Source organism: Mobula birostris, chromosome 9, assembly GCF_030028105.1.
Source record: "Mobula birostris isolate sMobBir1 chromosome 9, sMobBir1.hap1, whole genome shotgun sequence".
Classification (NCBI taxonomy): Eukaryota; Metazoa; Chordata; class Chondrichthyes; order Myliobatiformes; family Myliobatidae; genus Mobula; species Mobula birostris.
The window spans coordinates 115,277,817-115,292,572 of NC_092378.1; the positions used below are offsets into that span (position 1 = coordinate 115,277,817).

The following is a 14,756-nucleotide window of genomic DNA, read 5'->3' on the forward strand; positions in this document are numbered from 1 at the left end:
CCCTCTCACCCTTTCCAACTACCACTTGTTCAAACCCAGAGATTGCTGCTCTCCCCAAGATAGCAATAATCACCCATTAATCTAACATAATTGTGAGCATTGCAATTAAATAAATAAAGTACTGCAAAGGTAGGAGCCAAAGTTTAAAGAATTTCTGCCATTTCTCAACCAGTTGAAATTTGTGTTAAAACGCATACTTTAAATTTGGAATTGGATGATAACTGATCTTATTGTTCTGCCTCTAGAGGTACTATTCGTTTTGTATGCAGGTCATTTTGTACAAATGTCACTTTCTGTTCATAAGCTTTTTTTTTTTACATCATTTCCCATGTGGGTTAATTCGGATTTTAACTATAGAAAAACATCCATCTCTATCCACTCTTTATTTGCCATTGAATTTCTGTCAATCTTTGATATTAAGTTTATCGTTCATCGCTATTAAGCTATGGTTGTGCCATGAGTTCACTCTAGCTCACAGCATGGGTACAGAATGTCGCAGGTGTGTGTTACTTTGTTTAATGCTGATTGTGAGAATAACTGAAAATATTATATTCAGGTGCATGACGAATCTATATTGAATTGAATATGTTTTACTTAACTTCCTTCAGTTTCACAAAGTTTTCCATTAAAAACCCCGAAGAAAGCTTCCGGCTCCGGTGATACTCCCTGCCTAGCTTTGTACGCAATGCACTGAGAGGGCATTAGAGTGAAAAGATAATTCATCTTCAAAGGCATTGCCTGTGGGCTGGAGACGTGTCTGAACGTCGTATACTACAATGTCAGCTTCCGACCCCAGCAATGTTGATCGCCGAGCCCTGGAATCAGGTCAGAATGTGGTGCATCAATCACGTCTTCGCAACGCTGGAGCAAAACGATGTTTAGCACAGCTGCAGCACGAGCCTGCGCCAGAGCTGAAGCGGTAAGAACGAGAGCAGCGTATGCTAAGCACAAAATTGAAATGCTAATGGAAAAAGCTAGTTTCAACATGGAGAAAGCTCCAGTAGAAATTACATTGAGTGAACTCAAGGAGGGGAGTGAAGCAGAGGCTGCCTTAGCAGAGGCAAAGTTGCAAGACAGGAATCAGCTTCCTGTTCGCACTTCACCCCAGTCCTCCTCCTCAACGTGCATCCTCTGCTTCAGATTCAAACCCAAAGGAAGATGAGCCCTCATTTAGATTTAGATTATGAGGACACGCAGTCCTCTTTTATTGTCATTTAGTAATGCATGCATTAAGAAAGAAATTAAGAAATGCATTTAAGGTAGAAATTGAAAAGTGCCCAAGGTCACCCAACTTGGAAATACATGGGTGTTCACCACTTAATAAGAGCTCACAAGGGCTGAACAGTGCACTAAGTGCATCAGTGGCTCACCTTTCAAAAGAAGCTAATGCAGAACCAACTGCACAGGCGTCACTCGCTGCACCAGGCTGTGGTGATAAGTCACCAATGGACAATAGCTTGAGTGAGATATTGAGACTGGCTAGAGAAGCCCTGAGGCAGAGTCAGTCCAAACGTGGACAAGACAGTCATCCAGAGAGTGGTGGAAAATCTGAGGAGAGGAGCAAGAACTGGAGAAGCAGTAACATTATATATTGTCCATCCCTATTCTGCAATAAGTGCAGCCAGCACTAGTGGTCTCCAGGAAACTGAGCCAAAAACCTACTGACACTTGAGAACCATTGAACCCAAATACAGTTGTAAACTCAGGAGGAGCACCTTGAGCTAATGGTTCCAACACATCCTCATTAGAGCACAGGGAGCTAGCTGAGCATCCATTAGATGTATTAGACCTTCCCCATATATCCTAAGGACATCTTCTAGAACATCAGAAGTTACCAGAAGCAGAGCTGGTGGATTTGTCATGGGGGAGATCTGCTTACATCCGCCAACTCTCACTGACTGTGACCATACTCCCAGGGATGAAATCGCAACTCCTGAAGCTGCAGAGTCTTTCACATCTTAAAGACATAGCTGACAAGATCTCCCCCCTCCCTCACTCAACTCTTCTGTTCAGATCCTCTTGTTGCTTGGTAGACACACCATCTGTGCACATAATGTACATGAACAGCATAAGGTTCAGCATGATCTCCTTATATCTAATGACTGGAGCTATGTTGAGTCATAGTGGGTGAAGTCTGCCTCAATGGTGCTTGTCAGCCCATTGCCATACATGAGAATAGGCGCTCAAGTCATTTCAGACCCTGTGAGAGCAGCATCTATATCAGGGTTTCTTAACTGGGGTTCAACAAGAGGTTGCTAGGGGTTCCGCAAGAGATCATGATTTAATAAAACAAGTTTTTGAACTTCGCGCAATGCACGATGCTAGCGCTCACAGTAATGTGCAGTGACCGAGCAGCCCTGTTAGCAATCTCATTAGAGGTCTCTCAGCCCAGTACGGCAGTGCACAGTAGGACCATGTTTATTTGATTGAGTCCATTCTCCAGTTTTTCCATGTGAGATAGGGGAGGCCATTGGTAACTGGTGAGCACTGTATTGAATGGAGAGGAGGATGGCAGGCCGATAATTGGTGAGCACTGTATAGCACGGAGGGGAGGACGGTCGGCTGATGAGCGTGAAGTGCAGTTTCCGAGCATTGAATGGACTCACCCAACTTGGGTTCTGACGTCAGCCTCTCCCTCCTGAACTACCTCCCCCAACTTCCCCTTGCATGCCACCATCTGACTTATGGGAGCAAACAAACTCTACTGGTGTAGTAGAAAATTGGAGGGAACTTTTTATCCTAAAGAAGGAATTTTTACACGCCACAACTCAGCTGCTGGCCTGCCACTTTGCTGTTGCTGTAAATGTTGCAAAAGGTGAATTGTGTAGGTTAGAACTGAATTGTACTGTGAACTGCCCAAAAAAAAGCAAAGACCAAGATATATTTAATGTTTTGTCTTCACGTCTGGAAACAAAAGGTCTGTCTTAGAGGAACTGTGTTGGCATCTGTACTGATGGAGCCCCATCAATGACAGGTTTTGTTTCTCCTGTAAAAAAAAAGAGAAAATCCTGACATTGACACAACACACTGCTTTCTTCACAGAGAGGTGCTGATGTCAAAAACTCTTGGAGATTAAATGAAAAAAGCTCCGGATGATGCTACAAAAAAATGGTTAACTCTATTGAACAAAGACAAGTTCACTCAAGAATGTTCAAAAAAAACCTGTGAAAACCTGGACAAAGAACAGACCAATCTCCTGCTACATACAGAAATCCAGTGGCTTAGCAGAGGAAGAATTCTCAACAGGGTGTTTGAGCTGAAAGGTGAATTGCAGGAGTATTTTCAAGAAAATAGTAGGCCAGATTTTGCTGTGTACTTTGAAGATGAAGAATGGCGCAGAAACTAGCCTACTTAACAGATATTTTTCATCATATGAACCAGTTGAACAAATCTCTACAAGGCCCTGGAGAAAATGTTTTTACTTCAAGTGACAAAATTCTTGGATTTAAAAGGAAATCATGCTGCAGAAGGAAACCTTGAAATGTTTCCACTCTGCTTGGGCTTCAGAGTGCGGAATGATATCAGAAAGTCTTGGGGTCTTATTGTAAACAAAAATTTATTTTGTTTGCCTTACGAATTTTTAAAATTTATGAAAGGGATTTATTTCAAGAAAGGTAAACCAAGTTTAACTACCTCTCCCCACCCCACCCCAAGAAAGCTTAGCTAAAAATACATTCTCTACTCAAAAGAGCATTGACAGTTATTTTTGGATTGTTATATGTACAAGTTACTGATCACACTTACTTACCATGAGCTGTAGATACAATAATTTTTACGCAGGGGTTCCCTGAGACCTGAAAATTATCTCAAAGGTTCCTCCAGGGCAAAAAAGTTGAGCAAGGCTGATCTATATGAAAGTGAAGATTTTAGGAGTAGCCAAAGACAGCCTTTACTTTACTTTATACTTTATTGTCGCCAAACAATTGGTACTAGAATGTACAATCATCACAGCAATATTTGATTCTGCGCTTCACACTCCCTGGATTACAAATATTAAAGATATTAAAAATAGTTAAAATTAGTAAATATTAAAAACTTAAATTATAAATCATAAATAGAAAATAGAAAAATGGGAAGTAAGGTAGTGCAAAAAAACCGAGAGGCAGGTCTGGATATTTGGAGGGTACGGCCCAGATCTGGGTCAGGATCTGTTCAGCAGTCTTATCACAGTTGGAAAGAAGCTGTTCCCAAATCTGGCCGTACGAGTCTTCAAGCTCCTGAACCTTCTCCCGGAGAGAAGAAGGACGAAAAGTCTGTGGGCTGGGTGGGTCGTGTCCTTGATTATCCTAGCAGCACTGCTCCGACAGCGTGCGGTGTAACGTGAGTCCAAGGACGGAAGATTTTGCCTTTGCAGTGGTTGGCACATTTCTCTGAGCAAACAAATCAGGCAAAGGTTAGAATCCTTTTTGTTGTTCAAAGACAGAGTGTGCAGAGGAAGTATAGTGCATCACAAAGCAGGAACCTCATCCAATCCAAAGTTACCTTAGCAAACTCTGTCCCTTTCCTGACTCTGAGAGGCTACAGCGAGTTGTAGGACGCATTAAGAGAGCACAACTCACTTCAGAAGTACCTCACCCAATCATCATTCTGGGTGAGCACCATGCCACCGACCTGCTCATCAGATATTACCTCAAGCAAGCATGTCACCAAGGAACACACATCAAAGTTGCTGGTGAACGCAGCAGGCCAGGCAGCATCTCTAGGAAGAGGTACAGTCGACGTTTCAGGCCGAGACCCTTCTTTTGCCAAAGATGTAACAAAATGATCATTTTGACTTTTCGTTTCAGTAGTTAACTTTGACATCGTGGACGTCAGGTGATGAGTGTTCTGCCTTTAAAGGTGCTGTTCATTTTGTATGCAGTTTGTTTTGTACATCACTTCCTGTTCATAAGCCTTTTTTAAAAAAATCATTTACTGCGTGGGTTAATTCAGATTTCGAATTAGAGCAAGCAATAGAGAAAGACATCCACCTCCATCCACTCTTTATTAGCCCTTGAGACAGCAGTATCTGTGAGTCTTTGGTATTAAGCTTATCGTTCACCGCTGATGAGCTATCATCATGCTATGTGTTCACTGTACTTCATTGCATAGCTATAGAAGGTTGAGTGTGTATTATCTTGTTTAATACTGATCATGAGAATAATTGATAATATTAGCATGCTCAAGCGTGCAATGATCCTGTACTAAACTTAATACGTGTCTTACTTAACGTTTGTGTCCTTGAGCAAGGCACTTAATCACACATTGCTCTAGTCTGTGCGAGGAGTGGCACCCCACAGATTTCCAATCTGCGCCATGTAAAGTATGAAAATGCCCAGCGCAGGCCTCTCATGGTCTGAGTCGACGTTCCCCTCCCTTTACTTAATGTCCTGTAGTTTCGCAAAGTTTTCTCATTCAATTCCCGCCGCTGCCTATAAAGAGTTTGTACGTTTCCCCGTGACCGCTTGGGTTTTCTCCGAGTGCTCTGGTTTCCTCCCACAGCCTAAAAACATACTGACTAGTAGGTTAATAGGTCATTGTAAATTGTCCAATGATTAAGCTAGGATTAAATTGGGGGATTGCTTGGCATTGTGACTTGACGGGCCAGAAGGGTCTATTCCACACTGTATCTCAATCAATCAATAACTAAGTAAACTGAAGAATGCTTCTGACTCAGCTGATTTCTGAAAAAGTGTTTAACTTCCTGACTAGCTTTGTACACAATGCACGGCGAGGGCAGCAGACTTATGCTCATGTCAAGGAATGGAACAACATTATTTGTTATGAAAATGTTAACGTGAACACTCATGTTTATATAATTACAAGAAGATATGGATGTGATTGTGTTCCATACCATCACAGTAAAGGCATATGCAACATACTGAGTCAGAAGCATACCAGAGCTAGGTAAATCTTGGTTACCAGACGATCTCGGAAACACCGATAGGCCTTGGCGGCTGCCATCTTATTGAGAGCAATACACAGCGCCCCACTGGTGGAGAAATCCAGCTGATGACAAAATCTGTCCAGAAACACAAAAGAAAGTGATGAGAACCACACCATTAAATGACATGGGATGATACTTAAGGCAAACTGGCACCACTGCTGACTTTTTAAAAAATCTATATATTTGTACTTGGAAGTTTTCTACATGAACTAAGGAAGCCACTATCATGGCAGTTTCCCTGAAATGTGTCACAGTGCTTCACACTATCACAATTCAAATTATTTCTTTCACCTCGCATTTCTACAGAGTGATAATGACAGGAACGTTGACTTCTCAACAGGCAAAAATTATTACTAAGCACACAGCTTTGTTCACTGCTATATTGAACCTTTCAATCAGTTGTTTTTGCTCAATTTGAAGTTGAGCAGCACCTAAAAATGGTGCATTAAAATGACCTGAAGGATTAATCATTTCTCAGTCCACCAATATAGACTGACCTGTTGGGGACTTCTTGCACTTTTGCTTAATTTCTGCCTTTAGCAGTAATCTTGTTTTTACCACTCTAAATCAACAACTCCAAGGGTCAGTATCAGGATCATTAATTTTCTTTTATACATGCAGCTACATTATATCATCACCTGAGTGAGGGACTCCAAAGACATCCTCAATTCCCTGTCACAACAGATGATGATGACTGCTGGACTAACCATCTAATTAACTCTATTTCCAAATAAAATATCCTCTATTATCTCTTTCATATCAAACCAGTCTTGTTGGCTTAAGAAGTCATAAATCACTTTAGTGTCAACAGCATGTGGGTTGCCTTGAAATTCATCAAGATTAACATCTGTGAAGTGACTCATGACTTCTCTGACAAAATTCACCAGTAATGGTTTAATGAGATTGAGCAGCTAATTAAGGAGATTGGTAGTTCCACCTTTCCTCAAGGGGGAATAAACAGCTCTACAGGTGTACGAAGGCAGAGTTCCAGCAGACAATCCAGAATTTGAAATACAGATGACAAGTGAACGGAGCAGAGAAGATGCTCTTCAACCATAAAGGAACTCTTCAACAACCTTCAATTTCTTGGCCCCACTCACCTCATTCACCACGGATGTCCAGACCCTATACACTTCTATACTGCATCAGGAAGGCCTTAAAGCTCTCCACTTCTTTCTCAACAACAGGCCAGAGCAGTTTCCCTCCACCACCACCCTCCTCCATTTGTCAGAACCGGTCCTCATACTCAACAATTTCTCCTTCAGCTCCTCCCACTTTCTCCAAACCCAAGGTGCAGCCATGGGCACCCCCATGTTCCAAGTCTTCTCCAGCAGCACAACCCAACTCTTTCTGCGCTACATTGACGACTACATTGGTGCTGTTTAACGCACCAATGCTGAGCTTGTTAATTTAATCAACTTTGCCTCAAACTTCCACCCTGCCCTTAAATCCTCTTGGTCCATTTCTGACACCTGTCTCCCCTTTCTCAGTCTTGCTGTCTCTATCTCTGGCAGCAAGCTATCTTTGATATCTTTTATAAGCCTACCAACCCTCACAGCTATCTTGACTAAACTTCTTTCCAACCTGTAACTTGTAAAAATGCCATTCCATTTTCTAAGCTCCTTTATCTCTGCCACATCCGTTCCCAGGACATAAGAAGTGTTCTTCTTCAAAGAACTGGGTTTCCCTTCTTTTACCATTGATGTTGCCCACACCTGCATCTCCTCCATTTCCTGGACTTCCACTCTCATCCTATCTTCCCGCCATCCTAACAGATATAGAGTTCCTCGTCCTTACCTACCACCTCATGAACCTTCACATCCAGCATATTATTCTCTGCAATGTCCACCATCTTCAAAAGGATTCTACCACCAAACACACCTTTACCTCACGCCCCCCCATTCTCCATTTTCTGCAGGGATTGGTCCCTCCATGATTCCCTTCTCCATTCATCCCTTCCATTCTCATTTTGACCTGTCTGTCCATGGCCTCTCCTCTATTGCCACGTCGAAGCCAAACTCAGGTTGGAAGAGCAACATTTCAATTTCCGTCTGGGTAGCCTCCAACCTGAAAGCCTGAGCATCGATTTCTTCAGTAATTCTCCCTCATTCTCTCCCTCCACCCCCATTCCCCATTGTGGTTACTCTCTCACCCCTTTTCTTCCCTTCACCTCTCTGTTCCCCTCCTTCTTTCTTTTCTCCATGGTTCACTGTTCTCTTTCAGACTTCTTCTTCTTCAGCCCTTCACCTCTTCCACTTATTACCTCCCAGTTTCTTACTTCATCCCCCTTCCACCCACCCACATTCCCCCTCACCTGGTCTCACATATCACCTGCTAGCTTGCACTTCTTCCCCTACTACACCTTCTGCCCACTTGACTTTCTAGCCTTGGCCCAAAGCGTTGACTGTTAATTCCCCTCCATTGATACTGCCCGACCTACCGAGTTTCTCCAGCATTTTATCTGTTGCAAAATGGAGTGACCGATTCTGACATTGCAGTAGATTTGGGATCAGTGAATATTATACATCTTCCTTAAATTTCAACAAATGGGGAAAATTCAGAAAACACATTTTTGAAACATAATGTGAAACAAATAATAAACAATTACCTAAACCCATAGTAGGTATCTGGGTCTGCAAGCTCAGGAAATCGGTGCTTCAGCTGAGACTGGACTGTGAGATTCTCAAACCACATCTTACTGTCAATGCGGATATCCCAATGCTTATTCACCACCAGGAAATCTGTGCTCTGGTACAAAATACACAGGTTCCCAATACTAGCAGGTTCCATATCACCAAGCCACCTAACAGCAGTCCTAAGTGAAAATGAAGAATTGAAAATTAGTTTATTTAGCTCTGTTACTTTTAAACATCTAGGACTGAATGAGGAGAAATTCATTCTCTTGGAAGGTAGCAAACCTGTGGAACTCACCAGAACAGAAGGCTATGACAGCTAATTCATTGAGCATATTTATATAAGACTATTGAAACAAAAAGTAGTAAGGGGAATAGGAAGAGAGCAGGAATATGATAGAGGTCTAGCCATGATCATATTGATCTGGAGAACATCTGAGATGCAGAATGGCCTATTTCTGTCCTACATTTCTGCATTAAGTGCAATGGAACAATGAAACATAAAAGATTTGATCAATTTCAGACACTTTAAAAACAGTGCTATCCTGGTGCTAGGAGATAAAGAGGGTAACCACCCTTTGGTTCTTTTATATTTGAAATACAAGGTTTGAGAGTGAGGTTTGAAAAGTTTTGTTTCCAATTTGCTCTTTGTTTAGTTTTCCAGTGACTCCATCGACCACCAATCGAATTCACAAGTCCCAACTCAATTGACTAGTCATCATTTGGTTTTATTATATAAAAAAACTAAGACAACAATAAACCACTAGTAGGTTCCGTTGGTTCTATTGGACCGCTTTGTTCTACTATGAAAGCCTGCAAATAAATGAATCTCAGGTTGGTATTTGGTGACATATGGTCTTTGATAATAAATTTAATTTGAGCTTTGAACGTTGGATTAATCGTTCGCCTGACAATTGATTTAGAAAGCTGCGGTATTGGAAGTTGATACTTGCAATAAATTTACACTGGCATGATATGCCCGAATATTGGCAATCTAAATTTTAGATTTGCAAATGCAAGCACGAGGAATTCTGCAGATGCTGGAATTTCAAGCAACACACATCAAAGTTGCTGGTGAAGACAGCATGCCAGGCAGCATCTCTAGGAAGAGGTACAGTTGACGTTTCAGGACGGAGGGTCCTGACGAAGGGTCTCGGCCCGAAACGGCAACTGTACCTCTCCCTAGAGATGCTGCCTGGCCTGCTGCGTTCACCAGCAACTTTGATGTGTGTTGCTTTTAGATTTGCAATTTGTTTTTCTGATCTTTGCCTCCAGGTACTAAACTTCAAACAGAAGATATACCCAAATAGGTTGACATCTCATTGAGGTGTATACACACATCTCCGAGGACCCTCACTAAAGAAACTGAATGGCATATTGAACTTATCAGATATCATGCAACTTATTGCAATTTGCTGTTTTTTTTTAAATTATTGATTAAAGTATCACTCATCACATTTCTACAGATCAACTGAAAAGTAGTTTGCAAAGAACATTTGGGCATATCATACTAGTGTAAGTTTATTGAAAAGATCAACTTACAACACTGCAGATTTCTAAATCAATTGACAGTCTGAATGATTCATGGGCAATTACAATAAGAATCTGTTTCAATTAGAGGAAATAAACTATTTTGTTCTGAAGTGAGTTCTCTTCATTAACTCATTTCCAGATCATTATACTGCACTTCCAGTTCACCTTTCAATTCCATAAATGTTCACAGGCCACATACCAACATAACTGATCAAAAATCACAAAAGGTATTCTCAAGGACAATAAATGTGGTGATATATATATCTCTCCCCATCCTTCTTGACTTTTAAATATGATCCATCCAGTTTCAATTCCTCTAAGTTCCCACTGTTGTAGCAATCAAATTTCCAGTAAATTTTCTATCCAATCCTGCACCATTACCTTTGGAAAGTGGTACCCCTCTCAACCAGCAAATGATCTATCCCGAGATTGTTCTAATTTTTTATCTAGATCTTCTTGGCACCATCACTGGAAATCCAACACAAACTTCCACATTTCACCAACTACTTCACATTCTACCACACCAAACACTTTCAGACCCTTACTTAGCTCAGCGGTCCCCAACCACCGGGTCGCAGAGCATGTGCTACCGGGCCGCGAGGAAATGATACGAGTCAGCTGCACCTTTCCTCACTCCCTGTCACGCACTGTTGAACTTGAATATAGGGTTGCCAACTGTCCCGTATTTGCCGGGACATCCTGTATATTGGGCTAAATTGGTTTGTTCAATACGGGACCGCCCTTTTCCCGTATTTCCCCCGCTAAGGTAGAGTGATCCTATGAAACCTTTCATGCCGAAATGGCGTGAAGCGAAGAAGCAATTACCATTAATTTATATGGAAAAGTTTTTGAGCATTCCCAGACCCAAAACATAAAACCGAAAATAACACTAACATATAGTAAAAGCAGGAATGATATGATAAATACACAGCCTATATAAAGTAGAAATAATGTATGTACAATGCAGTCGGGAAGATAATGGCAAAACCAGTTTGTGGAAAAAAAAGAATCGGCACGTACACGCATGCGCACACAGGTGCCCACGCAAGGCTTCATGATCATGGTAGTCTTTCTTGGGGTAAAGTGTCCCGTATTTGACTGCGACTTTTGTCTCTTATTTGGAAGTGAGAAAGTTGGCAACAGTCACTGTAAAAGACATGCTGAGGTGAGTTTAACCCTACTTGAATACCACCACCAGCCCCACCCTGTCCGCCGGTCCGCAAGAATATTGTCAATATTAAACCGGTCCACGGTGCAAAAAAGGTTGGGGACCCCTGACTTAGCCAATTCCCAATACTGTGAACCCAGCCCCTCTCTAATTAAACACTGACAATAATGCACCTAGGTATGAACTTAATTCTCTAGCCCTCAGTATCACCAGAATCAACCACTATTATCAATCATAGCAACCCCTGAGATCTTCAGTAGCTAAAATATCTACTTCCAATAAAGAAATGTCACACAATAACAATATTAGTTTAATTCACCAGTAGCTGGATCCCTTATCCACATCGCTTACCTCAAGAATAGATACTTCCCTTCGAAAACTCAGTTCTTGCGCCAACTTGTGGGCTGCCCCAGCACATCTGGAGGCTGTCAACACAAACAATGCATTTCACTGTCTGTTGTAATGTACATGTTATATACCTGAACCTGAAACAGTAAAATCTTAATCACTACAGTTTAGCAACACTTTGCACTAAAATGGTCTTTTTTTGTTTATGTTTCCTTGTGTAAAAAAAAAACTAATTTGTTTTTCTAGTGATCCTGCTAATATAATACCGGGTCTATGATACTGCTGAAAGATTTTTATTGCGTCCATCATATGACAATATGACAGCAAGTTTCAATTTGAAATAATTAACTTCCACCAATCCAACAAATCCTTGATCAATCCATTTTCCATGAGCCTGAGCTGCCCATCCTATTCACCCACAAGTTTGTAGTTTGGACACTCACCAATATGCTTATGACAGATCTGCTCTATGACTGATACCATAGCATCTGTCATTCACCTGGCCCTAACAGACCTAGAAAACAAGGACACATGTCAGGATGCTGTTTCTGGATTTCAGTTCGGCATTCAACACTATTGTCCAACAGACCGGTGAACAAATTCCTGCTCCTCAGTCTAAATACATCACTGTGCAACATCTGGGTGTTGGAGTTCCTAACCAACAGACCTCAGATAGTCAGGAGGCACAACCGCTCCTTCCCCACCCCCCCCACACCGTCATCCTAAACACGGATGCCCCCTGGGCTGTGTGTTGAGCCCTTTGCTGTACATTCTACTCACACGGCTGCACAAACACCTAAGTGTGAAATTTGCCAGCGACACAACTGTAGCGGGGCTCATCACCAAAAACAATGAGACAGCCTGCTGAGAGCTGTTAGAAGAGTTTGAGGCCTTCTATTCCTTAATGTCAACAAGACAAAGAAGATGGTTAGCGACTTCAAGCAAACTTGCTCTCCTCACCACCCTCCCCCACTTTACGTTGGAGGAAACTACAAGAGTTTCAAACTTCTGACAGTGGACATCATACACAAACTCTCTTGGCCCATAACACATCCTGTACAGTCAATAAATCTCACCAATGCCTCTACTTTCCAATGAGGTTGAAGAAAGCTGGAATTTGCACATCCATACTCACATCATTCTACAGAAGCACAGTTAGACAGCATCCCGACAAGTTGCATCGCCACTTGGTATAAAAACACTGCAGTGGACTTAAAAGCTCAACAGGTAGTCAAAAGTACCCAACGCATCACTTATACCAATCATCAAAGATACATATACAAAAAGTTCCAGAAAAGGGTATCATGAAGGACCCTACCCACCCTACTCATGGACTGTTAGTCCCACTCCCATCAGGGAGGAGGCTATATAGCATCAAAACCAGGACCATCAGATTCAAAAGTTACTTTCCCCAAGCAGTGAGGCTGATCAATACCTCCATCGTTACTTAAAAATTGCTGGTGAATGCAGCAGGCCAGGCAGCATCTCTAGGAAGAGGTGCAGTCGACGTTTCAGGCCGAGACCCTTAGTCCTGACGAAGGGTCTCGGCCTGAAACGTCGACTGCACCACTTCCTAGAGATGCTGCCTGGCCTGCTGCGTTCACCAGCAACTTTGATGTGTGTTGCTTCAATTTCCAGCATCTGCAGAATTCCTGTTGTCTGCACCGTTACTTTATTATTTCCTATCACTCACCTTATGAATAGCCCAGTGTCACTTTATGGACATGCACTCAATCTATGCATCTAAGCCATCTTATGTATTTATAAGTAATGCGTAGTTTTAATTATTGTTCTTTTTCTTTATATCTTTTATGCTACATTGGATCTGGATTTACAATTATTTTGTTCTCCTTCCTTTCTCTCTTTAAAACCTACCTCTTCACCCAAAGGTTTGATATATCCTTTTTTTCTGTAGAAACCAATGTTAGTCCAATAGCCCTTCGAGAAAAATCCTTAAATTCCTCCCCTCAATGAAACTGAACTTCCGGACGCAAGCCTTTCAATTAACAGGAAGCAACGCCTCAATCTAATGACTGACATCAAGACCAACCAATCACAGACAGAAGAGGTCCGGCCGCTGCTGGAAATCTTAAAGCAACACACACAAAATGCTAGAGGAACTCAGCAAGTCATGCTGCATGGGGTGGAGAACAATAAATAGTCGCCATTCCGAGCTGGGTCTGTTTATTCCTTTCTATAGGTTCTGCCTGATTTGCTGAGTTCCTCCAGCATTTTGAGCGTGCAGCATTAGGAGCAGCCAATGGGTGGGCGGTAAGACGCATGCAGTGTGATTGACAATTCTGGTACCAATAGGAGTTACGGGCTCGCAGATGGGGCGTTTCACCGGTGATTATGTCATGCACGGACCGGAAGGAGGGTGCCGGTGTGGCGGGAATTTTGTGTTGTCAGGTTGAGAAGGGCGAATCGAGCTGCGGGACATGGAGGAGGACTGGGACCTATATGGCGTGGAAGATGAGTTCGAAAGCCAGTTTGCCGACGAGTTGGAGGTTCTGGCGGAAATGGAAGAACCGACCTACGGTAAAGCAGTGTTTTGCTGCAGTATAGCAAGCTGTCATGTTGAAAGGCCAGGTCACAACTTGGGTTGTGTCGCTCTCAACACTAGCTGCAAAAATCTTTCTATTGTCGCTTTCTCCCGGCCTAGCTCTGGGCGAGCAGAGGGATGTGAGCACGAACCCCTGATCTTCGCGAGCAGAGAGGGTCTGACCCCAATCCCCTTATCTTGGGGAAGGAGAGTTCTGGCCCCTAGCTCCCTTGGGCTGTCCGGAGGTTGTCTGCTCTGTTTTTTCGAAGAAGCAAATATTCGTTTAGAATTGATCAACATACACACAAGATGCTGGAGGAACTCAGCAGGCCAGGCAGCATCTGTGGAAAAAAAGTAGTCAACGTTTCAGGCAAACACGAGGAATTCTGCAGATGATGGAAATTCAAGCAATGCACATCAAAGTTGCTGGTGAACGCAGCAGGCCAGGCAGCATCTCTAGGAAGAGGTACAGTCGACGTTTCGGGCCGAGACCCTTCATCAGGACCCTTCAGGTCTCGGCCTGAAACACCGACTGTACCTCTTCCTAGAGATGCTGCCTAGCCTGGTGCGTTCACCAGCAACTTTGATGTGTGTTGCAACGTTTCA

The 14,756-nt window shown here is 42.6% G+C and overlaps 2 protein-coding genes across 4 annotated transcripts in view; one reads left to right on the forward strand and one right to left on the reverse strand.

Moving 5' to 3' along the window:
* The window catches only part of rpusd1 (RNA pseudouridine synthase domain containing 1), a 47,470-nt gene extending 33,891 nt beyond the window's left edge, over positions 1 to 13,579 (reverse strand). Inside the window, exons 1-4 of one of the 3 annotated variants that reach the window (XM_072269504.1) lie at positions 13,484 to 13,579; positions 11,612 to 11,685; positions 8,535 to 8,741; positions 5,902 to 6,001 (exon numbers count right to left, since the gene is read on the reverse strand). In XM_072269504.1, the coding sequence (XP_072125605.1) occupies positions 5,902 to 6,001; positions 8,535 to 8,716 (282 nt within the window). In that variant the 5' untranslated portion in view covers positions 8,717 to 8,741; positions 11,612 to 11,685; positions 13,484 to 13,579. Of the gene's footprint in view, positions 1 to 5,877; positions 6,002 to 8,534; positions 8,742 to 11,611; positions 11,686 to 13,483 lie in introns of all 3 variants that reach the window. The other 2 variants (XM_072269502.1, XM_072269503.1) reach the window with 2 other exon arrangements.
* A 427-nt stretch (positions 13,580 to 14,006) lies between these two features.
* The window catches only part of chtf18 (CTF18, chromosome transmission fidelity factor 18 homolog (S. cerevisiae)), a 98,618-nt gene continuing 97,868 nt past the window's right edge, over positions 14,007 to 14,756 (forward strand). The window contains exon 1 of the mRNA XM_072269505.1: positions 14,007 to 14,146. Coding sequence (XP_072125606.1) covers positions 14,047 to 14,146 — 100 coding nt within the window. The 5' untranslated portion in view covers positions 14,007 to 14,046. The remainder of the gene's footprint in view (positions 14,147 to 14,756) is intronic.